This window comes from Aythya ferina (assembly GCF_964211825.1).
Source record: "Aythya ferina genome assembly, chromosome: 4".
Taxonomy (NCBI): domain Eukaryota; kingdom Metazoa; phylum Chordata; class Aves; order Anseriformes; family Anatidae; genus Aythya; species Aythya ferina.
The window spans coordinates 16,033,719-16,061,149 of record NC_140300.1 but is presented as its reverse complement, the minus strand read 5'-3'; the positions used below and the strand labels follow the sequence as shown (position 1 = coordinate 16,061,149).

The 27,431-nt window shown below is 39.0% G+C and overlaps 1 protein-coding gene across 17 annotated transcripts in view; it reads left to right on the top strand.

The window, feature by feature from the left end:
• Nucleotides 1-27,431, top strand: part of LDB2 (LIM domain binding 2) — a 244,960-nt gene that overhangs the window by 183,759 nt on the left and 33,770 nt on the right. For all 17 annotated transcript variants that reach the window (XM_084516471.1, XM_084516470.1, XM_084516467.1 and 14 more), the window contains 3 exons: nucleotides 8,043-8,215; nucleotides 13,163-13,285; nucleotides 14,896-14,979. In XM_084516471.1, coding sequence (XP_084372597.1) covers nucleotides 8,043-8,215; nucleotides 13,163-13,285; nucleotides 14,896-14,979 — 380 coding nt within the window. The remainder of the gene's footprint in view (nucleotides 1-8,042; nucleotides 8,216-13,162; nucleotides 13,286-14,895; nucleotides 14,980-27,431) is intronic.

The following is a 27,431-nucleotide window of genomic DNA, read 5'->3' as shown; positions in this document are numbered from 1 at the left end:
CATCTGTGAAGATGTTCAAAACCTGACTGAACACCGTCCTGGGCAACCCCCTGTAGGTGACCCTGGTCCACATGGACTGTTGGACCAGATGGTCCCCAGAGATGCCCTCCAAGCCCTGCCATGAGCTGTGGTCCTCTGAAAGGGATCTTGGACTCTTTGTCATTTGGTCTCCATATTCCTTGGTCCCCAGTTTCTTACTATGGTGCTGAAACCCTCTTCATCTGAAGGCTCTGAATCTTGTAGTACACTGTTATTTTAAGGCTTTAGTAGAGTGCTAGTATAATAAGGAAAAGGTTGGGAGGGAAATTTATTATAATAGGTAAACTGATTGAGTTACTTAATGAAAAACTAAGCTGATGGAGTGTTGCTGTGTTGAGACATACAAAGTTTTTTATAGTTGTTTTCTGGCAATTTACACCAAAATGAATTATAGCAAAATATTGTCTCTCTTCACAGAGATGGATTTAAGACTGAGTTGCAGATTATGTATCTGTGAGAATAAGGGTCATAGAGTGTGGAGAGTTAAGCTGAGGTCTCATTGGCATGAAGTTTCTGTTACCTGTTCTTGACTCAAGTGTCTTTTAGAGGACTGAAGTGCTAGTTACAGAGTTCTGAGAAAAGAAATAAACTGTCAACTGAATCAAAATTATACTGGAAAATCCTCACCAGGGTAAAATGTTGTTAGAAAATAATTATTGGAAGAAAAAGGAGAGTCGAACCTAACACAATTCTTGAATTACACAGAATGGAAGAAACCATAGAAGAAGAAAGAGACGTACAATTTTATGTTTTACTATTTTTGTTTAAAACTGTTAAGTGATACTATTGATGCAACAATAAATAAGATAGTGCAGGTATCATGGATTAGAAAACATCCTAACTTGGGGTTTGGGTGTGGAAAGGATTCAAGCCCCTCAGTCACACCACTGAATCCATGTTACACATCTTTGTAGTTTTGTTAAAAAGTTGAGTTTGTTAGTTGCAGTTTTGTTAAAAAAAATTTGAGGAAAAAAAAGGTAAAATGGTCGGAAACCTTAGATTTCCCCAATTTCCACAGAGTTCTAAGTATATCAATAAACACAAAATTGTATGAACGTGGGAGGAATGTTTAAACAGCTAATTTTACTTACCAAAACCCTGTACTTTATTAGCAATGTAGAGGTAGTACTTGGAAACTGTCCTCCAAACATCATGGAGATTAAAAACTATAGCATCTGTAGGTTATACAGATATTTTCTGAATGTTTAAACGCAATGTAATGCATTTCTATTAGTAGTAGTAGTATACTACAACTTATAGTATAGCATATTATAACTGCTACTATTGTATTAGATTTTAAATCAGACATTTAATTTTTATTTAATACTTCATTTGCATAAATAGCTAGATTTTTCCTATAAGATAAATACAAGTTAATCATACATTGTAATGGTTATTCTATAACTAGTTTAAATGATGGGAGCCTAGTTTTACCCACTAGATAGGGAGTAAAAAAGGACAGGTCTGTGTGTGTGCCAAAATTTCCCTTGGATGCATGTGGGTGGTTTAATCAACGTGGCCCACACATTTCCAAAACAGAATTTGGACTTTAATTAGACTGTCTTTTCACTACCTTTCATGCCATACCATCAAATCTGACAGTAGCTTTTCTTGGCAATTGACAGAATCTTTTTTGTTTGGGTTTGAGTCTGCTCACCAGATAAGGTCTCAGAAACGTGGAGGGGTGTTCACACCAGCAGCCTGCTCTGTTTGCAGAGTGCCCACAGCCAGAGCCCATCATCTGCCCAGCTTTGGTCCTCTCCCTTGCTCTCCTGCCCAGCTTTAGCAGAGCTGCTGCACAAAGCCTGGAGAAGGCAAGGATCCTTCCCTCTGCATCCCAGCCAGGTGAAGCCAGTCTGGTAGAGAACACACCTGATGTGATATTTCACTGAGGGGAATGAAACAATCAGGCAACAAAAGGAAAAAAAATCAAACAAAAGGAAAAGTATGGGCAAAATAACAGTAATGACATCACTGTGTAACTCCATCATGTTTTGCTCTCTGTGCACTCATTTATTTTGGTTACGAAAGCATGCATAAATGAATATGCCAGGCTCTGGTCCACACAGATGTCAATTAGCCATGCCCAGAGATGTCAATTAACAATTAACAGAAAGCTCAGGCTTTCTTCTGCAGTGCTCAGGGAAGTTCATTTGCTATCAGTAAGAAGTCATCTCCTAGTCCCTTGATCTGGCTGAAGGAAAGTTGGTCTTCACTTCTCCATGTCATTACTGAGATCCGACTGTGATGACTTCTCAAGCAAGAGGCTTTCATGGTCTGCCTAGAGCTGTACAGGGCACACATTGGGTTGGGAGCCAAAAAAACCTGCAGTCCCACCCAGCGTTGTTCTTCAACCCCATCTATAACACATTGATGAGATAATCAGCTGCAGTCTGCACCACAGCTTCCAGACAGGGCTGATTTAAAAGCTACAGGCTGTGTATTTTTTTCATTCTGCTGCTGATTCTCCAGAACCTTTAAAGGCTTTTCATATTTTATGTTTTTACTTTTGTGTCTGCTTTATTACTTATTTTATATCATAGTTCTAATTGAAGACATAGGACTTGACAGGATTCGGAGCTGCAAAAGAGTCTGGAAGCAATCAAAACAGTATTTTTATTTTAGTGATTAACACTGCTATTGTTTAACTTCTATACCAATTTAGCAGTTCTCTTACATGCTGTGTATGTGTTTGCTAAACCTGAGTCTCTGCTGCTGAGAGCTTCTGCAGTAAAGGCAACCCTTGACAAGTTCAGCAAGCAAGGAGGGGGTTGCCATCAAGCCCTGCTTCAGCAACAGAGGCCGTGAACCTTCATTCTGCAGAGAGGGCACTGAGATTTTGACAGCCTATCTTTGGCACACAAAGGGAGGAAGTGTTCTTCTGTTCCTAGCCCACAAATAATACCCGCTTCCTGTGAGCTAGAAAAACACGTTTACTTTATATTTTATTTGAATCTTCCTTGGGGGGGAAGAAAAAAAAAAAAAAACACAGCACAAAAAGACAACAAAACAGTACCACCACCACCACATGGTGTGTGGTGGTACCACAATTATATTACAGAATATTTTTTTAACCGACTTTCCCCTCTGGCTTGGTCTGAGGCTTGCAAGCCTCCTGAAATTCATGGGCTACCATCATTCCCACCTAGAGATCTTTAGACTCTTTGGCTCAATTTGGGACAGATGGAAAAATAATTTTAAACGTATTCCTGAGAGATTAAAGTATTTTACTCTCAGGCAAACATTTTTAAAAGGGGATATAAATGAAAGGACAGTGTGAAAATAATGGTCGCTAGGATCGGCGTGACAGAGGTGCACCCCAATCGTTACCTTTGTGTGCTGGAGCCAAAAAGCAGGAGCATGACGTAAGTGTCTCCCTCCCTGCGAGGCAGGCCTGGGGCCGTTTAATATTTCAGATAGTTTCATTCTTTCCTTTAGAATTCCCCCCGGGATGATACTTCAGAAATGATATATGATGTAACTGGTACTGGACTATAAAGCTTCTTGCCTTTGTTCATAGGTTGGATTAGTTGATTTCTGGACTGCTCATATCCAGGGGAGTGTCACACATCTAGCCATCATATTTCAATTCTAAAATTGCATTTAGGTCTCTGATCCACCAGAAAGGTAAACAAAATCACAAGCAGACAGGCTGTTACACCAGGGAACAAGCTAAAGGTACGTCATTCCAGCGGGTGACTATATTTTGTGCAAAACAGTCACTTCAGACACACCTTTCTTACAGACACCATCACATAAATAACTATTACCTGTTGCTAAATCCAGCTGATCTTTGTCAGTTTGCTTTGCTGTCTGGGGATTTGCTAGCACAAATGAAGCAAACGTTAAGGGGCAGTGCCTGCTTCTCTGGGGAAATAGTACAGCCTCACAGCCTCAGCTAGGGATGAAGGATGCTGCTCAGGACAAAATGATAATTTAAAGCAACATTCCAGCAATCTGGAGTTAATGCCTGAATGCTGAGGGACAGGAGAATTTTCCTTCCAGTTTATAGTATATCTGTTTTTTTGAGTGCAGGGCATCATATCTCACACCACAAAGAGGTCTTTTCTGGGTAATGTCACTGTAAGATCCTTCTAGTATTTTTATAGATGCAGGTAAGAACCTATGCCAGCTTTCCTAACCCTGAGTGTTGGGCACAGAGTCTCAGCATCTGCAGTCATGGCTATTCTACTCTGCTCTTGCAGGCAGGTGAAATAGCATCTATTATTAATACTGCTTGATAGGCCCTATTAAAAGAACTTACTTCTAGTTACTTACGATTTTGCCAAACTTAAACCGATAAAAGTGAAATTTATATATATATATATATATATATATATATTTTTTTTTTTTTTTTTGCTTGTAGACAGTTCTTATTTAAGTAAAGGAGGATTTCTTTCTCTGAAAAATGAAAAAAAATATTTTGTCCATGCTAAGAAATTCTTGCAATTTTTTTTTTATGTTCAAGAATCCCTATGATGCTCTGGGGAGGGTTTTTCACCTTTGTGGTGGGGAGTTGCCTTTTTTCTTCTCCATGGAAATCGGATTGAATTTAGCAAATGTATATATCTTTGGGGGTAAAACTCTATTCTGAAGTACTCCATGCTACATGGACTCCTGGACTTTTCCACTGCAAATCCTGTTTCCAGAGCCTGCAGGGAAGGCTCAACCAGTGCTGCACATGACAGCAGGAAGCCCTTCCTTCTCCTGAGCTCCCAGCGGATGCACCAGGGTCCAGGTGGCCTGAGAAGGAAGCAACTTGACCTGGATGTAGAGGAGAGAAGAGGGAAGAGGAGGAAGGAAAAGAGGAGACTAAATTAGAGCAAGAAGTTCGATGATACTAAGGTGGGATAGGGGAGCAAAATAGTAACTGGGAGGTGAGAGGGAAAAAGTAAAAATAAGTGAGAGTAGAAATGGACCAGACTGGAAGGAGATCCTGTCACAGGGAACTCCATGAGGATGTAGGCAGAAAGCCTTGCTATAGGCAGGCAAGAATTCCCCTGAGAAGCTGGAAGGAAAGGCTGCCTGGCAGCCAAACCCTGCGGCAGGTGTTCCCCTAGGCCCTGGCACCCAGGAAAGGCTGTTCCAAGTCTGCCCATCCTCAAGCTGCTGCTGCAGGCAGTCACAAAGGGCTGTGCAGTGGATCTGAGGTGTCCATGTGGTGCTACTTCAGGTGGAATAAGAAGTGTGTGGTATAGCAGGAGCTCCCCTCTGAGCAGCCCTGGTGGGATGGCCCAGAGAAGTGTCCACAAATATCAAGTTGTCTAACAGTTCTGCCTTCCCATTTCTCTGAGTCCTCCTAGGAAGGAGCCTTCAGCTGAGTTTTCTGTCCCTCAGGAGATATATGGTGTTGCTACAAACCAACAGGGGCAGATACAGGAGGAGTGTGCACATCCACAGCTGGGGACGTCCACCTCCTGCGTGATGGGGAGGAGAAAGGCCATCTGCTGCATTCCCCTTCCTATGCCCAAGGAAGGAGGGTGTGCACACAGCAGAGTTGAGTGTTTGTATACAGAGTTACGTTTTGGAGGAGAAAAAAATCAAGGAAAGCCTTTTGCATTTAAAAATCAGAAAGTTTGTAACTATCCTAGGTTTTATAAGAGCTTGTTCCAGAGCCCTTTGTTGTACTTGGAAATGTATTCTGCACAAATAAGCTTTGTTACTGCTGTAGAGAGTTTCATGTTTATACTAGAAAAGAAATGATCTTTTTAAGCCATTGAGTGCTTCAGGAAGAGAAACCAAGCCTTGAACCTGCTCCAGTCTTCCGTAGCAAGGCGACACGGTGAGCTGTGAACAGGTCTGCTTGTTAGTAGGGTTTCCATGAATGTTTCTCCTGGAGGTGAATATTAGCTCTAGTTGTTTATGCTAGACATTCACATTAGCAATTTTCACTTTTACAGACAGACAGGGTCTGCATGTGCATCAGCAGCTGAAAATAAGGTTCCATGGGGCATATCCTTGTGTGCACCTCCTCATCCTTTTGGTCCCCCGCTTTGTTATTCACAGCATATCCCTGTGGCAAGCACAGATAGTGCTTACTGGGAAAAGTAATAAGAATAAGGTATTTAATGTATTTCTAGCCATCTTTAATATGTTATAGCTGCAGACACAAGGCAGAAAGCAGCACTGTATGACCGTGCTACTTTGGGAATGGTCTATAAACTGCAGTTAAAATGGTTTCAAGATGTTTATGCAGTGCCTAAGTCACATGAATAGAGGTTTATCACAATCAGTAGGAATGCTGGATTTTCATATCACACGTTCACCGCTTAGGATGATTAGCAGGAAATTTAATTTGCACTAATTAGCCTTAGGGGAGCAAGAAATTAACTTGATGGGTAAATTTCACATTTTACTATATGCCATACCAACATGGAAAAATTTGAGCTAAATCTTGAGATCAGTCTTACTCTGATACACTGGACTTCAGTTTCTCTAAATTAAGTTAAAAGACTGTAGAAAATTAATATATGCACAGTGAGTGGGTGGGTTTTTTAGGAGCTTGAGTTGTAGAATAGTTGTTCAAAGTATTCATTGAATTGTCAGCCACATCCAGAGAGTGCAGTATATTTTTATACATAAAATGATGTTAATATCTAATATTACAGCAAAAGCTTTAACAAGTCCTAATTTTCTATATTTGTATATTTTCATTATGTAATGTGCATTCTGACTGCACAGGCGATATTCCACATTGTAATGCATAGAGCAGAAACAGTTTTCACAGAACTACTTCTGTGAAAACGCCATAGTTTTTAATTTACAACACCCACTTGCAAATACATTTTTAGGGTCAGGCGCCTTTGTTCGTATGCTGGCAAAATTCCTCTGGAAATAAGATTTTTAGAAATTACTCTAAAAAGTATACAGCAAATGAGAGAGGCATGAGTCACCACATAGTCCTAGTGGGTAAATACAAATTAGGAACTAATAAACTCTAATTTTGCCTGTTGATGGTGACTTTTCTATCTCATTGTTCCAGAACACTTAGTTTAGATCTCTCGGTTTTTCCCTCTGCATAATGTAATTTTTTATATCCACCACTCAGAATTACTGTAGATTGATTAATGCATGCAAAGCAATGACTCATTTGGTATGGAAGTATCGGTATATTATAAACTAAAGTGTTCTGTCATACAAGCTTGAGGTTGCGTCCAAATTTATCTGTAAAAAAGGAAGTGGAAAACATCAGTTGCATATGAGATAATTGCCTTTGATGTCAGTGCTTCTGCTAGTCTGAAATACACGCCGAAGGTCACTATTACTTACTTGTAGAATTCGGTACCTTGAGTCCGTCCTCTTGGGTTTAAGTGGTAGATGTAAACTAGCTTAGGTGTCTGCTCAGACCTTCTAGCCTGTGACACAAATACTTTCAGTCTAAACAAAAATCTCAGATAGGCTTATGGGTAGTCATATATTGTATAACGTACCGTATTGCGTTCTCGGCTCTTTCTCCATGGCTCTAATTTCTCAGCAGTAGCCTTCCTATTCAATTCACAGTGTGTATGTATGTGTGTGTGGCTACATATAAATAGACACGTGCACACACACATACACAAACATATTAAGTCCCCTTTATATGAATGTGCTTTGCCTTTTGGGGTGTATGAATGTGTTTCTGTAAAGGCTCACCACTTGTATTTGTACATTTATGAGTAATACCCAACTTTCAGCCGTAATTGACACCATGTGGCTCGCTGTATTATAATTACTTTGGGACAAAAAACTTGCAGATGGTTTCAAGAGTGACTCTAACTCACCATCAGCATAAAAAGATTAAATAAGATGAGCCCACTCCCTCTGAATAGAGTAAGTCGTTTTCATTGATTTCAATGGGAGCAGACGCAACTTCATTTCTACAGCAGACAGAGAACATGTATTAAATTCTTTAAATGAAAGTTTGATTTCATTGCACTTAAAATTATTCATGTTCTGTTAGCAAATGGTTTGAGATTTTATAACCTAGAGCATTTGCTGAATTCTGCTTTGTATTTTCCTCACAGCAATTGGAAGGACCCTCATTCCTCGTTATTTTAGCACTGTCTTTGAAGGAGGTGTAACAGACCTGTATTACATTCTCAAGCACTCAAAAGAGTCATACCACAACTCATCCATCACAGTGGACTGTGATCAATGCACCATGGTCACTCAGCATGGAAAACCCATGTTTACCAAGGTAACAGGGAAGACTCAATAAAGCATGTTGTTGATTTTTTTTTTCTTTTTTTTTTTCTTTTTTTTTTTTTTTCTTCAGTGTATATGAGAGTGAAAAATATTGGCTGTTGCATTTTTCTGGTAGACTGAGATTATTTCTAATACTGAAAACCCTTGAAGCCCTTTAATTACTGTTTTCTGTATTCATTACGTGACTGGAAAATTCTGTGGGCATCTTCTGCAATTCTCCAAGAAAGACTGCAAGAGAAGTACATAATGCCAGGTTTCCGGAACTACCAGATATACATGAATTAAATTCTACCTGCCCAGCTCCTTTTCTCTTGGCTTGATTTTAAAGCAACAATGAGATTTTACATTGCTGATACCTACCATTTTGGATGGAATGCTTTACACTTGATACTTACCCAGTCCAAGAACTGTAAATCTCTAGGAAAATAGTGATTTAATACAGTAGGATGTTGGTCCAAAGGGCAGTGTAGTCAATGGAAGGACTCAATTGATTTAAGCATGCTCTGCATCAGCTAGTTAGTACATATTCAATATTTGTAACTGGTATTGAATTATCCTCATGCATTGGCCACTTCAATCCTGTAATTAAACTGAGTGCCATATATTTATGAAAACAGTACCAAAAAGGTGGAAAATGCAAATTGAGACAAAAAAAAATAAAAATAAAAAAATACAAAATCGGTAAAGTAGTTTTGAAAACAGAAAGGTATACTTCCATAATTTAACAGAAATTGTTTATTTTATATTGTGTACCTGTTCATCTCTATGAGTGTCAATCTTCATGAAGAAAAGCACAGAAGGAGGAGGTGCATCAGGAGGAGATAACCTATCCATGTTCCCCTAGGCATGCAGGAGTGGGAACGTTTCAGAGTCTAACAAGACACTATTGACCAGGGACTGCATGGCATATGTAGCATATGTAGCTTTAGCATGTATGTGAGTCCAGTCCCTTTGTAGTGGCTTCCCTGATTTTTCTATGCCTCTTGGTGTGGGGCTGAAAGAAGAGGGAGAGGAAGTCACTCGTGTGCAGAGCGCTGGTGAGCTGGGAGGTGTGCATTTTACGGCGTATTTGTTCCAGCTGTTCCACTCCAGCCCCCTGTGACTTGCACAGACAGACACAAACACAGAGAGAGCAATGAGAAGAAACCAGATATTCCTAGGTGGCCCCTCTTTGTCACCTCGCTGCTCACAAAGAGTTGTCCATGGCTGCCACGGGTAGAGAACATGGAGGGGGTGTATGGTAGCTGCTTCTTTGCAGAGCTCCCCAAAAGGATTTCTCCATCATTTCCCAAGCTTTGTGTTAGTGCTAACACAATAGCAAATAAGATAGAATAGCAGCAGGGATAGGGCTGGATACAGCCTCAGGAAGGGGAGCCTGGTCATGTCCTGGAGTGCTGGTCCTGCAGGGAGTCATGAGGCTCTCCTGGGTACCACAGCCCTAATAGCACCCGTGGGCATCCCTTAGAGGGCTCTATTGGGGATGCTGGTAAAACCTCTGCATCCCACTAGAGAAGTTCACATGGGGTGGAGGGGGGGTCTTATTTGGATTCTAGGAGGAAAAATCTTTTTTTTTAATGGCCATATGTTAGAATATGACTGGGTAAGTAAGAAAATTTGAAATAAAAGGCAGTAGTTGGTGGAATAAGAGAGAAAAAAATATATCACTCTCAGTAATAAGTTACAGCTGAATGTTGTCTCAGCTGTGCGTGTGTAACTTCTAGCAGAGATAGCAAGGACGCAGATCTTGCACCCAAAGGTAGGTGCGTAACTCCCACAGCATTGCTGGTAGAAGCAGACCTCCCATAACAAGCAGCACTCCAGTTGAATTCATAGCTCCTCATATCATATCTGAATTTGACCCAGTCACGGTGTTTTATTAATGCAAAAATGCAAACCAGCCATTCTTGTTAATAGCTGTCTCAATTTCACAAACAACTTGTAAGCTACAAATTCACTAGCTTCTAATATGATGGGCTAAAATAGTTCTCATCATGTATTGAAGCAGAAATCCACAGCTGCATTTTATTCATTTCGACATTTTCCCAGTTAGAGCAGCTCACTGCTTACTGCAGCATTGGATAAATGTATCAAATGGCATTTCCAATTTTTTTTCTTCTAACAAATATGGCTGGAACTTGCCTATCAGTGAGAATATGAACAGTTCAGCTTGTCTTTAGAGGGTGGCTGCTCCATGTAAAGTGAGGCATACATTTAAAAATTGATTTTATCACAATATAAATAAATACCATAAAATATACAATTAGTGAATTAAAGTGGAGAAAAAGAGAGCAAAGCTGTAACTACTGTGTTCATTTACCTGGTAGATGTTTCTTTTCTTTTTTTTTTCTCCAGGTAAAGGAAAGCATTAGGGGTGTTTCTACTACTCCGTTTACCAACACTCCAACTTTATGTGTAGCCAAATTGTTTTTCTGCAGTTTGTGATTTTTATATTTCCTGATAAACTCACAAAGGCGAGCCTTACCTTCACTACAGGAGCACCCACTGGTAGGACAAGTCTCCTCCTGTGCCCACCAGTGGGTCCATTGGCTTGATTCACAAGCATAGCACTAAAAAACTCACGGTGATTTTGATCCTTACGAGCAATCTTAGGCATTTCCCAGATTTGTGTAAGTGTTAGATTTCTTTCCAAGCAAAGAGTCAGGGTTGAGAAGTGGTTATTAACAAAAGGGGGAAGAGTTTTAGGTGCATTGTACCAGGGCACTGAGAATCTGAGCAATAAGGAACAGGACTTAAGTAATTTCTCATCTGTGCAAGCAGCTGAATTTCCTACAATTAGTAAGTGCAGTGAAGGGGTTAAAAAGCTATTGGTTAGTTTGAGAAATGTTCTTTTTTAGTTTTTTCCTGGCCTAGTCTAGAGCAACCACGTGATATACTGAATGCCTGCCAGCCTCTTTCTTGTTGATCCTCCGGAGACCATCTGTGCTGGGGGCATTGATTAGAGTGTGTCTGCTGGGATTACATCTTTTCTGTTGCCATGCCAACTAATCAGCTGATTTTGGTTACCACAGAAACAAAATGTCAGAGCTCACAGTACGGTAACATGAATTCAGCACAACAGAAAATGTTTTCTTAATTGGAGACCCTTTTGATTTTTGGGATTCTATGTAAAAGGCAGCATTAAAAAAAAAAAAAAAAAAAAAAAAAGAAAGAAAAGAAAAAAAAGAAAAAAAAGAGGCCCATTTAGAATAAGAACTGCACCAATTTTATTGATTAAAAGCAATGCATAAAATTCTGCTCTACATAAGGAAATTAAATTCCTTTATAAGATGTATATATTTTTACCACTGTGATATGAGGTATGTGTTTCAGTTTTATAATTAAAATTTGTTAATGCCATTGCATAGAATAGATCTGTTAAGAGCTGTGGGCTTCTGAGCTTAACAGAAGAAACATTTGAGAAGCTACAGGTATTATTAAAAAAAAAAACAATCTGAAGTATTTTCACGTTAAATGGTCAATAATCAGGAACTTTGGCCTCAGTACAGTGACATTAATACGAGAAAATGTTTTTCTTCTTGTATGAATTCTTCTGTGCACACGTGTATCCCTGTGTAATTTCATAGTGCAAGTGATGTGAAAATCAAAATCAGGGTCAAATGACAAAATAAGTCACATTAAGAATTTCAAGGCATCACTGAGGTATGCTGAAAAGGACAGAGGAGAACCTGTTGCAACATTCTTCTTCATAGCTCTACAGTAATTTGTCTGTGTAATTTGCCTGTTAAAATTACCTATATGTTTTTGCAGGAACAGCCGTGATGATGTTAATTGAACTGTTAACCAGAAAAGCCACACATTGCTTTAGTGGGAACTAGTCAAATCTGAGCTGGGGCTTGTAAAAAGGCTCAGCAGGCTCAACCAAATCTAGGATGGCTAATTGTTCAATCAAATATTGGTTGTATTAAAGTTGGAAGAACCATTTATTTTAAAAGCTATTACACTCTGTGTCCACAATATCTCTATACCCTGCACTTGGAAGTTTACTTTGAACAGGTTGTAAGTTCAAGCATCCAATTAAAAAAAAAAAAATCAGCTACAGAGATAGCTAAATTTTGGATCATTTATTTGTTCCAGAGTACCCCTAGCCAGGCATGTATTTTGCACTCACTTATTTTAAAGACGGCCAAAGCATTTTTTTTTTTTTTCAAATTAAAGTTGTGGACAGTTGCACCAGTAAGAAAAGAAAATACACACTTCCTTAGACATGCCCCCTCTCAACACTGGATGAGCCACTGTCTATGGATGCAGCTACACTGTGCATGACCGCATCCTCTGGCTGTTCATTGCTGCCCCATCCCTGTCTAGCTTTCTTTGTAAGGGTGGTATTTATTAAAGTAGATAAGAAATGGAAGGGAAAAAAAGGGGGGGGGGGGGGGGGGGGGTTAAAAACCCAGAAAAGACAAAAATACTTGGAAAAAAAAAAAAAAATGAAAACTGTCAAGAACCACCACAGCCATTCAGGGCACTCAACTAGAGAGGAAAGGAAGGTTTACGTGCCAGTCACCGTAAGATCAGTGTAAGAAAAGCTGGGAATGGTGGGGTCAGCAACGTGACACTGAGTGTACGCAGTTGGGCCACGGTCACCTCTACGGTGAGGTTGAGTCATTAATTAGCAGTCATGAACCGAGAGAGAAAGAGAATTGACGCAATAGATAAAATTTATTGAGCACAATACTCTATGTTTGTAAGATGCTATAAAATCCATAGTATTATAAGTTACTGTCTTTGCAGTAAGGCCAATGAAGTCATTTTCCAACATTCACTTTTTCTCCCCAGAAGAAAGAAAAGCAATTAGTCCAGCAGAGATGAACTGCTGATGGTACTACTCTGATATTTTTGAATGTTATTTGTTCAATGATACAATACCATTGAAAACAAAATTCCTGGGAATTTATTTCATGCATTTTATGTATTCTAGGTATGCACTGAAGGACGTCTTATCTTGGAGTTTACTTTTGATGATCTTATGAGAATAAAAACATGGCACTTTACTATTAGACAGTACAGAGAATTAGTCCCACGCAGCATTCTAGCCATGCATGTAAGTAATCCTTTTTTCATTTGACCTAATGCAAAGAGCTGAGATTAGGTTTATGAAGAACTCCAGCAAATTTCACACCCAAGGCAATTAACTATAAATATTTTGTTTTGCCTGCAACTATGTCCATTTACAAGTTCTTTCATCACTCCCTCCTTTCTCAACACTGTATTGTTGCCACTGTTGCTGTGTTTTCATTTTGGTTTAGCACAATTTTTCTTTTAGTCCCATTTGGTGGTCTGTATAGTTTGGGCCCAAAATCTGTTATTATTGATACTAACTGCAGTAACATCAGTGAATTTTCATCACTGTAGATACAAATTATGTTTAGTCTTTAAATGAAGCTAACTAATTTTGCTTTTGCAAGAGACAGAAAATAAATAAATACCATACATTTACCCAGAATCCTTCAGAACCATAATCCAGGTGTTCTTTTTTCATATTTCAAGGATGTTTTCTTTTGTAATTGGATGAAAACACACACAATGGAACATTAAAATATTAAATATTCTATAGATTGAAGTCAAAATATTGTAAGGTAAATCACTGGGGAGAAACAAAGGACAGAATATTATTGCTACTTTCAGTGCTGCATTATGGAAGCATTCAGATTAGTAGCGCTCCATATCCAAAATTAATTGCAGGGCTATGGATTTATAGAGGGTAAAAATACAGCCCCAAAAGCCCTTATTTTGACATCAAGTTACTTAGACAGCCAAAGATAAAGATATATTTTCAAAGAGAAGTTTTAAATAACGTAAGTGGCTCAGACTTTTTTTTGAAAATGCTGTTACATACTTGAAGAATATACACTTGAAAAATTTCCCTTATATTTCTATCTTTTTTTTTTTTTTTTTTTAAAGAGGCATGATCTTGTGAACTCTTCAATACTATCCCATTAAATGAAGATAGCTGTAAGCAATGTTTTATATTTAGGGGAGTTGTAATTCAAAGACAGTAAGGGACTAGAGCTGGGTTAGCCAGTGACCAGCAGGTATTAATTTTAGTAATGAGATTGATCTCATTTTAAAGAGGAGACTGGTCTCACAGGTAAAACTCCCAACTAGGGTCAGAGAAGGACTGTACTCATGTTTTTCCTGTTTCATCTGAGGAAAAATAACCTGGCCAGGAGGGCTCTTCAGTCTGTCCTTAATGCCCCTCATGCGAGTAGATCTGCTGAAGGTGCCTTGATGAGTTCTCTCCGCTTCAGTTTCTTGTCCACAAAAAGAAAGCAATAGCTTCATTACTCCTGCCTTTATCTGTTTAGTCTCTTGGTCCTCCAGTCAGCACATGGAAGGCTTGAAGTCTACCGTGATCCTTTGGGAAGTTCTTTAGTGGGACTCTGCTTGTTTGCACCCCATGCATGACCTGACTTCCTAGGGCTATTTCTTGAATGGGCAGGGATATTGGAAAACAGTCTTCATTTTGCTCCCATTTTGTAAGGTTTTGCTTTTTCCTGTGCAAACAGAACACTGTAGCTTATGACATAAATTTAGCATCAATAGGAATGGCATATTGCTTCAGAGAACCGTCCCCACATTTCACCAAGCACATAAAGAAAAAACAAATAGATGAAAAGCAAAGTGAAAATTCTCTTTCCCTCTGTTGTTTAGGCACAAGACCCTCAGGTGCTGGAGCAGCTGTCCAAAAACATCACTCGAATGGGTCTGACAAACTTCACCCTCAACTACCTCAGGGTAAGCATACCATAGCTAACGATTATTGCAAGCATTTTTTAAAAGTCACTGTTAGGTTTGAGTTAAGGTAATGAGAGCAGAGCCTGTGTCAGTCAGGTAAGAAATGGACCTAACTCTTAATGAGGAAGAAGGAGAAACACAGAAACTGCACTAAAGATGTAGCTGCTATTAATGCAGCATTACAAAGGGGAAGAATTTTGTTAGGGAGTTGAAGCAATGTGTGCATAGCTCCCTGTTTTTGATGATCTTTCTTCTCAGTTTTGAAAAATTGGTTTATTTTTTTGCAAGTAAGAAATTCCCGACCATTTTTCCTCTCTGTTTCACTGTTCCTGAGAAAATGGCAGCTCATTCTTACTAAGAACTGCCAGTCTTCTCCACCTCTTCGACCTCCCCACCTCCCCTGGCAGAGGCAGGGCTGAGCAAAATCTCAGCCCTGTTTGCAGTAGTTCCTCAAAGCAGTCCTCACTTCTCTTGCTTCTGGGAGCCTGAGCTCCCTCCTCAGCCTTGCAGTGAATTGAGTGTGTTTTTTTTTTTTATGATTAAATAATGCATTTGTTCCCATTGCTTTTTGACCCTTAAAGTGCATTCAAAGTTTGGAAGTTTATTTTTATTTTTGAGAGTATTCCCTGGTGTGGGCTTACAATGCATACACTGAAATATGGGTTTATAGAGTTCATATTTCAAGGTTAAAATTCAGATTTTTCTTATTCCTAGACATGCTGTTAATAGATAAAATGGGGCAAATTGCTCAGTGATACACCAAGCTAAATTGTCCAAGAATATCTGATTTTATTCCTTCTAATTGTGTAATTATTCGAGATGCTTCTTCAAGATGGGAACAACACTCTAGAAAATGATTTTTTTTTCAGCCTAAGGTAGGCTTATACCTGACAGTCTTTATTTTAGCTGCACTTCTTGCAGGGCTGTGATCCTTGTAACAGCTTCCCTAAGGATGGAGTCCTACCCCCAGAGTGTTTTGGACTCCAGTGGGGGACACTGTGTAGGATGGAGACATGTGGTGAGATCTCTCTCGCTGCATGTCTACAGCTTAGAGACAGCCTGTAGCTGTCCTTCCCCTTCCAACAAGATAAGCCACTGTTGATAGTTGCTTATGTTGTGTTGGCGTTAAAGATACCATTCAAATCAGCTGCGTTATGCAGAGCAGGTCTGCTGTACTGTAACTGAAGGAAGAATTTGGCATGAAACCTCAGAGGAACAAGACATTGTGTTAGAATTTCCCATGTATAAATTCAGGAACAGTATGTCTACGTTGTGTGCATTGTATTCTTACAATTAGCTTAGCCCCTGGCCTGGTTTGGGGTGACCATTGTGCTTCAGTAACGTTGATGCACCCACACTGCTGTCATCTCACAGCTCAGCGCCCTGGAGCGCGTTCTCCAGAAATTCCCTCTGGGGTTTCCTCGTAAGTCACACCACATTTTGCATTATGGCAAACCGGGCAGCAAGCAGCTCTCTTTGGTAGACTATTTCCATGTTTTCTTTCTGAGTTTTCCTATCTCACAAGGCTTTGCCCGGCTTTTGAGATCTTTGATTCCCTTAGCAAGGCTGGACACACTGGCGATCACTTGGAACGGCCCACGCTGGCTGTAATGCTCATCACACAGCCTCCACAGGGCTCCAAGGTTGAATCTGTGGCATTATCCCTATCGCTGATCCCTTCCGGGTCCTTTGTGGCATGTTCTGTGATTGCTGAATGTGACAATGCAAATGAGAAAGGCAGGGGCCCCGCTAGGACACAGCTGGCACCGCGCACCCGTGCTGCTCCCCCTCAGCATCAAAAAAAAAGGAGGAAAGGAAGAAAGAGGGGGAAGACAAAAAAAATAAAATAATAATAAAAAAATCCTCAGGAAAAGAAAACTGGGATCAAGATAAGCACTAGGGAGATGAGCACTGAAGTGGAAGGGGATGAAAAGAAGAAGTCTTACTTTTTTCTTCTTCCAGACTAGTTTGGTTAGCTTAACAGACATTAGGTCTCTGGGTGCAAAGCTTCCTCTGGCTCCTGCTGTGGTGATTCCAAAAGGAAATCTTTTTTTTTTTTTTTTTCTTCTTTTTTTTTTTCAATCCAATCTTTGTGTCTTTCTTTCTTGCAGTGAGGAATTGATCATTCTGCTTTTTTTTTTTTTTTCCCTTCAGATGTTCGGTTCATCATGGGAGCTCATATGAGATAATATGTTTCCATTTGGTTTACTTCTTTCCCAATTACTTTGTTCTGTTAATTTTAATATGAAAATCCTTTTTGAACTTAGAACTATAAAACCATGCAGTACAAACAAAACAACAACAAACAAAACAAAACAAAAAACAGTAAATGCACCGAGGTTTAAGGTGTCTTATTCTTTATTTAACCAGCATTTATTGTTATTTTATCCAGTCTTCCCAGTATTTAGTAATTAGCACTGTTACATGTGTTTGAATAAGGATTTCAAACTAAGCATAAAAATGATTTTCATTTTTTTTCTGCTGCACACAGCAAAGGCTTGTGATACTCATAAGCGAAAACTTCACTGATGGGCAGAATTAATCATTTTTATTCTCCAACGTGCACACAGCAGCAAGCCATGCTGCAGTCTCTTAAAAGGCAGAATTTAAACCTGGATTTCAGATGGTTGTGATATAAAGGTATAGCCTGTATTTTTTACACTCTAGACATCACAGAATGCTAAATCATTGCTATTTGGGATAATTGCAGTTGCTGGCATGTAAACCTTCATTCCAAAGTGCCACATGCCTGTAGAGCCACAGCTTTGGATGTGTGCCCTATTTTTTCTTCATTCACTCTGAATAAGGCTGTCCAGCGTAGAAGAACATTGATTTTTTTAAATCATATTTAATACAAATTTAAAGTATATTTTTTGGAAGATATTCCAGAACCTGGAAATGAATCGTTTTGTCCTGTGTCATTTGCCAAATGATTTTTCTCTGTTTTCTCTGGCTCTGTGTAAAACCATAGGCTTCCTTTCCTTCCAGTTACTAGTTTGTTTTGTTCCAGCATAATTGATTACCTCATCAATGGGGTCAGCAGACTTTGCTGTAGCTGCTGAATAGGAGTTGAACACACTGTCTCAGAAATAATGAGCAAAATCTTGTAGGTTTTAAATTAATATCAAGCTTTTTAAAATGTAATTTCTCATCGAGTCATCAAGTAGTGGATATTACAAAGTATCAGATAATAAGGCCAAGACCTATATCCTAGTCTTCGTCTCTACAACTCCAGGAACAAACAGGGATCCTGTACAGAGTTTGAGAATGGAGACAGCACTCAGAAGAACAGTTTCTACCAAGCTACAATAATTTAGTCCCCACACATTACCTTCATATTTTTTTCTATGTAGTTTTCTAGTTGCTCTGCTATTTTATTTAGATCTTAGTGTGCAACAGATTTGAATGTATTCTAAACAGCAGCTGTATACCAGCAGCACTACTCACAGCTTGAAGCTCAAATGTTTTATGCTGCCATCTATAAAATGATCTACTCTCTCAAAATTTCTCGCATGATAAAAATGCCAGCCCCTACTGCCAATTAGGCAGGACTACCTGGCCTGAGCCTTGAAATATAGCTGTACCTTGCCCAGCAGGCTTCCAAAAGTTTGCCTCTACTTTCTTGTACTGGATGGGTTGGGGTGATTTCTTAGAGCTCTTCTAAGGGCAGCGATAGCATCCGCCCCATGCCATGGGTCTGCTCTCGCAGCATGTTTGTTTGAGTTGGTGGAGCTGAGCCTGCATCTGCCCTTTGCAAAGTGTGTGCTGGAGTGGCAGAGCCTCCTGCCTGTGTCTGGAGAGACATCGAGGCAGGGCGATGCACAGTCCCATTTCCCCTTACATCCTGTATGGCTGCATTAACCAAGGCTTATCTGAGCTACAAATTATCCAATTTGTTTCCTCTATAAACCAATAATGAAGTGTTACTATTGCAACAGAGGACAATATTTTCTGAATTCCCCCTTTCACTAATTTAGTTTCTCACTAGACACTCAGATTTCTTCTGCTAGGAGTATAACATGAATTATTTAATGGGCCACAATTTTCTAAAGGCAATACTTACAATGCAATCAATCCATTTGTATGTATACCCATTGTGCATGCAAAATTTTCTTTTCAGTATGCAAAATAGACACACATGCAACAGCTTTAATGTGCAGGGAAATCTGTTTTTCTAAATATGGTTTCATGCATGGAAAAGATATAAACTCCAGTCATTTGGGTGCTAGTTTCCTCCTGATATGTGACAGTTCGTGGCAGCTATCTGGTCAATATTTTACAGCAGTTTGTGTGTCTTGAGTGAAGAAGGAGAAACATTACATGCAAGCATTGTTAAGGATGCAAAGTCAGGTGCTCAGGGTAAAAAAATGCAGTATTTATAGTCACCCATGCAAGATTAATCCCTCTCCCTTGGTGAATAACGTTATGTTATCATCTTTTAACTACAGCGTTGTGTGTTGTGGTTTCCCCAGAGCCCCTGACTCAGACCAAGTGCTGCGGTGCTGCTCATTTCCTTGTAGGCTTTTCTGCAGCATCATTGTAGTACCTCATCTGCAGATGGTGGTGGTTATGTAGCACCCACCAGGTGACGAGCATTGTCATGTGGCACTGCGCACTCAGAGAAGCACACGTATGGTGGCATGGAGCAGTCAGAGGAGGCAGCTAACTGGATGTGGCCATTCAGAGGAAATAGGGGTCTGATTTTGCAGGGCTCTTGGGGTAACAAAACTCTTGGCAGTTGGGTGCAGTCTATTGTCTCAGGCTAGCTATATAGCTGAAAAAGGAACAGACAAGTGTTTCAGCCTGTACTGGTGCAAATGCTTTTAACGTGACTACATACCACAGCAGAGCTCAGCAAGGGCAGTTTGTTATAGCAGCCTTTGGTTGCTCTAAAATCTATGCTCATCCTTTCCCATTCTGCAGTTCCCTTCTTCCTTCTTCTGCCATGTTTCAGTGTCTTCATCAGATAAGCACGACATCCTGCACACAGCAACTTCATTGCCTTAGTTCTGTGCACGGAGTGTGGAGCATTAGGGAAGCAGGGTGTGTGATCATGTAGTGAGATGCTGTACCCGAATGGGTATGAGTAACAAGTTCTATTAAGGTTTCACGAGCTCTCAAAAGACGTGTTTTGGATTATTTAATCATTCCGGGGATTTTTCTATGAAAGCTGTCAATTTTAAAGAATCCTCAGAACTCTTGACACTGAAAGCAGACACAACATTCTGTAGACTTGATTCCTATAAATGGTAAAATTTTTCAACCTAAAACAATTCAGCTTGGGGCAACTCTCCCCAGGAAAACGCAATCAAAGTCAGAGGGTTCTCACAGAAGGATTCAGATGACTCTTAACTGGCTATCCATTATCTATCTGCGCCAACTATAATTAGCAGATTCTGCCAAGGTTCTCTGGTAATGTAATTTCTTGCATTTATTTCAGTAATGATCACAGTGGTTTCTTTTCCTCACTTTCATGCATCTAATGTTTTATAGACAATGTTATATGTCACTTTCAGAATAATAAATGAGAAGAAATGTGTTCTTTGCAACAGCTCATACAATCAAATGCTAGCTTTTCATTTTTTTTAATAAAGACACAACATCACAGAATATATATAGTAAAAATTATTCCATCATAAGCAGAAGAGATCAGAGAAAACAACACAGCATTATTTTTTTTTTAGAAAAGAAGCAACCAGGATGGAGTGAGTGGGGAAAGGGAGCAAGGAAGGGAGAGATGCAGGAAGTGGAACAGGTAGAGAATGAGGCACCAGTGCAGAAATGGTCTGAAAAGATGGAATCTGACGTAGCAGAGATAGGGCACAGGTTGGAAAAGTGACACTCATGTTGGTAACAATAATAGTATTGTGCTTTTTGTCCATTGATCTCTAAGTATTTTATTGAAACAAATGAAGTGTGCTATTGATGGGAAGGATTGGATGGCAATTTTAACCTGGACTTTAGACCAGAGGACAGTCAGCCTGTGCAGTAGTGACAGCTCTGCTTCCTGTGTCTAGGAAGTAGATTTGAGTCTCTGTGGTTAACAGAAATTGTGGATGTCAGTAAAAAACGGGGAATGGGAGCTGAGCATAAGAGATCAGAGAAGAAATCAGGATTTTATCAGAAATGGTAAATTTTACACACATTCTGGAGATGGAAATGGCCAGTCTTCACACAAAGGGCACTGATGGGCTCATGAGATTCAGTTAAGGAGAAAGATGTATTGTGTATGAACACAAGTCAGCTACTATGCCCACTGGACAGACAGACTTTATGACCTTTGAAATAAAATTAAGGTCTGGACTAATGAGAATGGAAAGATGATAATCAGCGATGTGAGTCCTTGAAGCATCCATGAGTAAGAAATAAGAATGAAGTTAGGTTGGAACAGTTTTAAAATAATAAAAAAAATAAGTTAGAAGGGTAAAAGAAAGAGAGACAAAGACAAAACAATAGCCATACAAAAACAAGCTACAAGATTTAAACTAATAATTTTATTTCAGAACATACAAAAAGGGGAGAGAAAAAAAAGAAAAAAAAAGAAGAAAAAGAAAAGTCCAAGAATACAGCCACAGGCTCTGTTTTTAGAACACCAAATTAAAGCCTGGACTGGTATGCAGTGCAGTCATAAATAATAATAACTATTAATTAAGTTTAGGAATGAGAGCTGCAGAGGTATGATTTGTACGAAGACCTGAAAACGCCAAAACCAGCTCCTTGTTCAAAGCAATGAAGACAGCAAAAATTTTAATTAGTTGTTGAATATTGAATATCCATGGGTGTTTGGTGCAAATTGTTATGCAGGGAGGGTTGAGTGGTAGAAGAGGTCAAGAAATAGGCTTTTATGCAAAGCCAGTGGTTCAAATCTTTGTTCTTGGAAGCAGTTATTATAGAGCCTGAAATATTCATTGTAGAAAGCCTATGGCAGCCTATGGTCTGCTCTCTATTTGGAAAGTGAATCCAATACCTCCCCCATGTTTTTAATCTTCAGAAGGATTATTTCATGAGTGTGTTTATTCTGATATCAGAAGAAACTAGGTCAGACAATCATTTTAATAATTTTCTTCAGGTAGTTAACCTCACCGGTTAGCTTGCTTGTCCCTTCTCCCTCCTTTGCCACTTTTTCTATAGATAGTATGGTATTACTCATTACATATCTCTGCTGGAGAGATCTATTTTGATGCATTTCAAAATGAAATTCAGCTTTTCCATGTTTACATACACTGGAGGTACGCTTTGGGCTCTTGAATTTGTTCCTGTTTGAAGGATGCTCCCATAAAAGTCTCATCTTGGAGATCTTTTCCAACCTTAACGATTTTACGATTCTATGATCTTTCTTGTGTGACACCCCAATCTTTGTCTGTATGGATGGTGCCTCCCCACTTTGTGTCATTCAGAGTCCATCTATATCCTCCCACTTCTTCTGCTATAATCTCACCCTATTTTTATTCACAAAAGAAACTCTAAAAAGCAACATCTGACACTAAAAAGTAAAATACCACAAGCATATAAAAAGTGATTAATAGTCCTGGGTTTCTGTGTTTTGTATGGATTGGCTTACACAAAGCTAACTTTGTCTTCTGGTCATCTGCTCTGTACTTGCACAAGCACTCTCAGAGCTATATAGTTATTTGGGTCAATAGACTGGTCTGGTGGAAAAACTCATCATCCTTTCACCCAAGCAATGGTCATCCTCAATAACTCCCTTGGTGCTACTCATGTGGGCAGGGAGTACATGGATTCCTATTTGCTAGCATCTGTCTTGAAGTTAGACCTCACCTCCAAATTTGCCATCACTGAAGGGAGAGGGCAATAAATGTGCTGGGGAATCCTTCAGATCCTAAGCTGTGAAGTTCCCTTTCTTACTTCTGAATCTGAGAACATTATAGCAGATGTGTCTGACCTTTTTTGCCCTTACGCTAATACAAATATGTTCTCTTCAGTGGAGTGACTACTGACTTTCAGCAGTACAATTTAGGGCAGACTCTTGCTCATTCAAGATTACCATAATTGACAAAACAACTTGAATTGAAAACAAAATAAACAGAACGAGGAAAGGTTGGTTTATCAGTGCACTGGTTTTGAGTGAAAAACAGAATATGTATGTCTGTGTACATATATATAAAAATGGAATGCACGTTTTTGTAAGTACCCAAGGAACCTTACTCCAAGAAACTTAGCAGTTAATTGCACTAATTGAAACTATTTTCTATGTGTGCTAAACCTTTGGAAAACTTTGGTAAACTGTTTCACCGAAGTATGTACATTTCTATGAGTATCAGTGTTTATCTAGTGGTCATAAATGTGCAAGTCCATGCATTGCTTTTGATTTTAAAGTGTATCTTGTATTCATATTAATGGATATATCGATTGGTATATCTAATTAATGATACATTAATTAGATAAATTAAAGAAGCCCATGATTTTGCAATCACCTCACCTAATGTAGAGAATTTACAGACAGTGCTGATGAGCAGAAGCACTGAAGCAGGCCTGTACTGGTGCATACACAAAGCTTGTGAGCAGAGTGTAAGCAGAAGACATTTAAAAGATGTTAACGCTGTTTTCCATCTGTTTTGTTTTACTTCTGGTACTGTGCTCTGCACAGCTAGAAACCTGCTATATTGAATACTCTTCCCTTCCCCAAAGGGCTTCCTTAATCCTGTGCCTCGTTACCTTTTCCCATCAGTGTCGCTGCCTCACCACTGCTTCACAATAAGGCAGTTTGTTAATCAAAGATCCAGTTCAACATCCATTGAAGTCAATGGGTATCTCTCCTTTGATCCAAATGTCATCTCATAGTTTTTCATTTATTCAGAGGTCTTTTATACCCATAAAATCCAATTTATTGAAATTAATTTCTCCATTCCCTTGGGCAATTTTAGCCATGAAAATGCCATGCTTCATGAACAACAACAACAACAAATGGTTATTTTTATTGCATTTTTTGTTGTTGTTTTGTTTTGGAGTTTTGTGACAAAAGAAAATTAACTTGATTTAGCCACAGATTATAGTTCTTAGGTGAGCCCAAAGGAACAAATATCAGCTCGAGGATCTGATTTGAAGAAAAGGTTTAGGAATATAAAAGAATGAAAGAATACAAAAGAATAGTGCTTTCATAGCAAGACAGAGAATTTTCTCATTTTATTAATCATTCAGGCAAAACTTAGAGCTGATTTAATTAAAGGACTGTGCACCATTTCTACTCAAGATAAGATGATTTTACATAAAGTAAGTATGAAGCACATGAAACAAGCCCAGAGCCCTATTCCCTAGCCTGATTTCATAGCATCTCATTTATGAAGCAGGATTGGACCCAGCCAGGTCTGGAACAAAACCTCCAAGAAAAATGCAAGCACTGTCTAAACAAAATGGTGTTGGTGATTAAGCAGAGATCATTGTACTCTCTGGAGCAGACCTTGTCTCACTCTGGTGCTTCGCTGCACCAGCTTCACCACAAGTACTACTACTCTCTACCATGGTGTAATGTAGATCCCAGGCCTACAGGAAGGCAGAGGTCTCTTTCTAGAGACTTTCCAATCAAACTAATGAAATTATGAAATGGAATAATCTTCTGATTGTGATATGCAAATGAAGGAAGTAAAGTTTCAGTCTTCACTACACCAGGCCTTTCCGTTTATTAGCTTTTGAGAAGGTCTATTAGAGCGAAGTTGTCATTTGAAATATTGTAGTCTATTTTAATAGCGAGTCAGCCATTTGTAACTCTCCCCATATCCTGGTGGTATTCCAGTGTATCCTTGGGTGCCTTACTGTTTTTCTTTGTTAGTGTGTGAGATGAAATGTTCAGCCATACAAAGGAGAGAATATCATATATTCTATTGCTATGACTTTGAACAATGTAATTTTAAAAATGAATTAATTTTCTGAAAATGATTGCAATAAGAAACAGAACATGAAATACAGCTTGCTCATTATGAAAGCCAAAAGTATAAGGAGAATAAAAATCATTCAGAAGAAAAATATATACTCTTGTAGCCTTTTAGTGTTATTACCAAAATCATATTCATGGCACTTCTTGTTTCTTTTGTGCACCTTCTTGGTGGCTAATTGTATCCTGAAGACCATCTGGTCTCTTGTCAGCTTCTTCAAATTCATCCTGGGTCAGTGTCAGGGTAGATTGGTTCCTATAATCTTATTTTAATATTTTAATTCTTACTGTGGGACACTTTACAAGCTAAAATAAGCTTCCTGTTGCTATAATGGATGATAAAGAAAAACACTACTAATTATTATGCAAGTATACAAGCTAGAATACCATCTCAGAAAGCCTTTCTCCAGATTCCAGTGCCACAACTGGGTGCAAAGCTTCTCCTGTGGTATTTCACTTCCTTAAAAAACACAAGGTACAAACACTGTCAGATAAATCCCAATAATTTTGTGAATTTCACAGCAGCAAAGGACATGTGGACACTGCCATATTCAAACCTCCAAGGCTTGCTCCCAAGCTGCTGCATGTCAGCCCAGCTCTGCTGAGATGATGGAGAGCAGCCACGCACTGCCCGAGACTCCTCCGAGTCCAAACCCAGAGGGAAAAGGCTGCCTGCCTCTCTTTTAGAACAAAACAAACAAACAAACAAACAAACAAAACAAACACCAGCCCTCAAACCACAAAAGCTTCAAGAGCTTTATTTTTATTTTTAACTGACTACTGCACCGGAGACTAGAAACACATGAAGAAAGAGGAAAAACAGCAGAAACAAAGCCTACTAACCACATGAGCCAGTGAACTGTAGGGCAGGCAGAAGGATGCTGTCTATGACGATGCTCTCAATTCTCTGCTTATGCTGTCCTCCCATGTTTTTTGCACCAAATACTGCTAATGACCATTTCCTTCAAGAGGAGGGAAAACAAGAGATATCATAGGAAGGGTCAAAATGTAAAGCAAAATACTTTTTTTAAACACTGATTTGTTCAGAATGATCCTTTAGGCTCTTTTCTCTCTATTTCCTTTATGTGAAATTAAAGAAGAAAGCAGCCTTTTTGTCACCTGCCATGAAGGAAGTTATTGGTCCTTGATAGCTCCTCTGTTTAAATGGATGTTGTGGCTGCTTAGTACATCTTGAGATGGATGTGTCATGCCAACTTTCACCCCTAATTTATATTCTCACACAGACCTAAAGGGAGCTTACATTTTTAACTTACAGTGTTTGATTTTATTGTTCAAAGTTTTGTTCTTTCATAGTTTTTTCTGGACAAGAATTAGATGAGAAACATCTTCAGAGGATATCAACTAAAATGGGGTTGTTGATTTTAGTGGAATTACACTGAATTATAAAAGGGAAAAATCAGTCCAAAACAGAAAAAAAAATAGAAGAAAAGTACATACATTTAATATCCTTAGAGCTGGCTTTGACAAAGCTTTTAAAATGTGCTCCCTTCTTTTAGGCATACATACATATATTTTCCCAAACAATTCATACAATTTCCCAAATAATTTATACAGTTTGTCTTTACTCAGCTTCCTACTTGTTAGGCTGGAATCAAGTTTTTGAGGCTCATTATGGATACAGTCCAAAAAGCTATTTATCTATGTGTGTAATCATGGAAGGTGATGCATACAAAGGTGAAAACAGCCATTTGTCATCACGATCTAGCCCAAGGATGATTTGTATTTGTGCCTTGGGAATAAGGCAATACAGGCAGTTTTTCTTCTCATTAGCTACTTTATTTGTATCTGTAGGGGCTGTCAGAAACATGCATTTAATAACTCAACAATCTGTATGTTAACAAATAAGGCGCTGTGAATCTATAGAATATCTTAGAAACCACAGTTGTGCAGAAAATGCCTTTGGTGATGAACAATTCAACCTCCCACTTGGGAGTGCTGAAAAAAAAAAATTAAACAAAAACCCAGAGTGGATTCATCTATGATGACTTTTTTGCCTTTCACTTATCATTTAGGGATTTTTACCTGAATACAAAATTCTGTTTTCCCCAGTTTTAGTTGCAAAAAAAACCCCACCTATATTAGTTGGCCGGTTTGGGCAGAGTGTTACTGAAGCAATGGGAAAGTCCAGGGAGTGCATCTGTGGTTGGTTATCAGTATTAAACACCTTGAACGAATTGTGTAGCATCAGGAAAACCAGATGACTTCAGCCATCCAAGAAGTACAAGAAAATGCTTTGCCTGCAGGCTGTTGCAGCTATTATAAAATAGAAATAATTATGAAGAGGGGAAAAAAGTTCATCCACATACATTTACTAAAGTATATGCCCGTGACATCATTGAAAATATGCCTGAAAGTTTTAGCATAATAAAGTTATTTCATATTATAAATTGTGTCATGCCTGTTCGTATTTTCTGTGGCCTCAGAAAATCAATATCTACCTGCACTCCCATTGTCATCGTATCTGATCTTTTTGCAATTTTTAATTGTTCTAACAATATTGTTGTAAGAGCCATCATAGCCCTTGCACAGGTGAGGAGCTTTA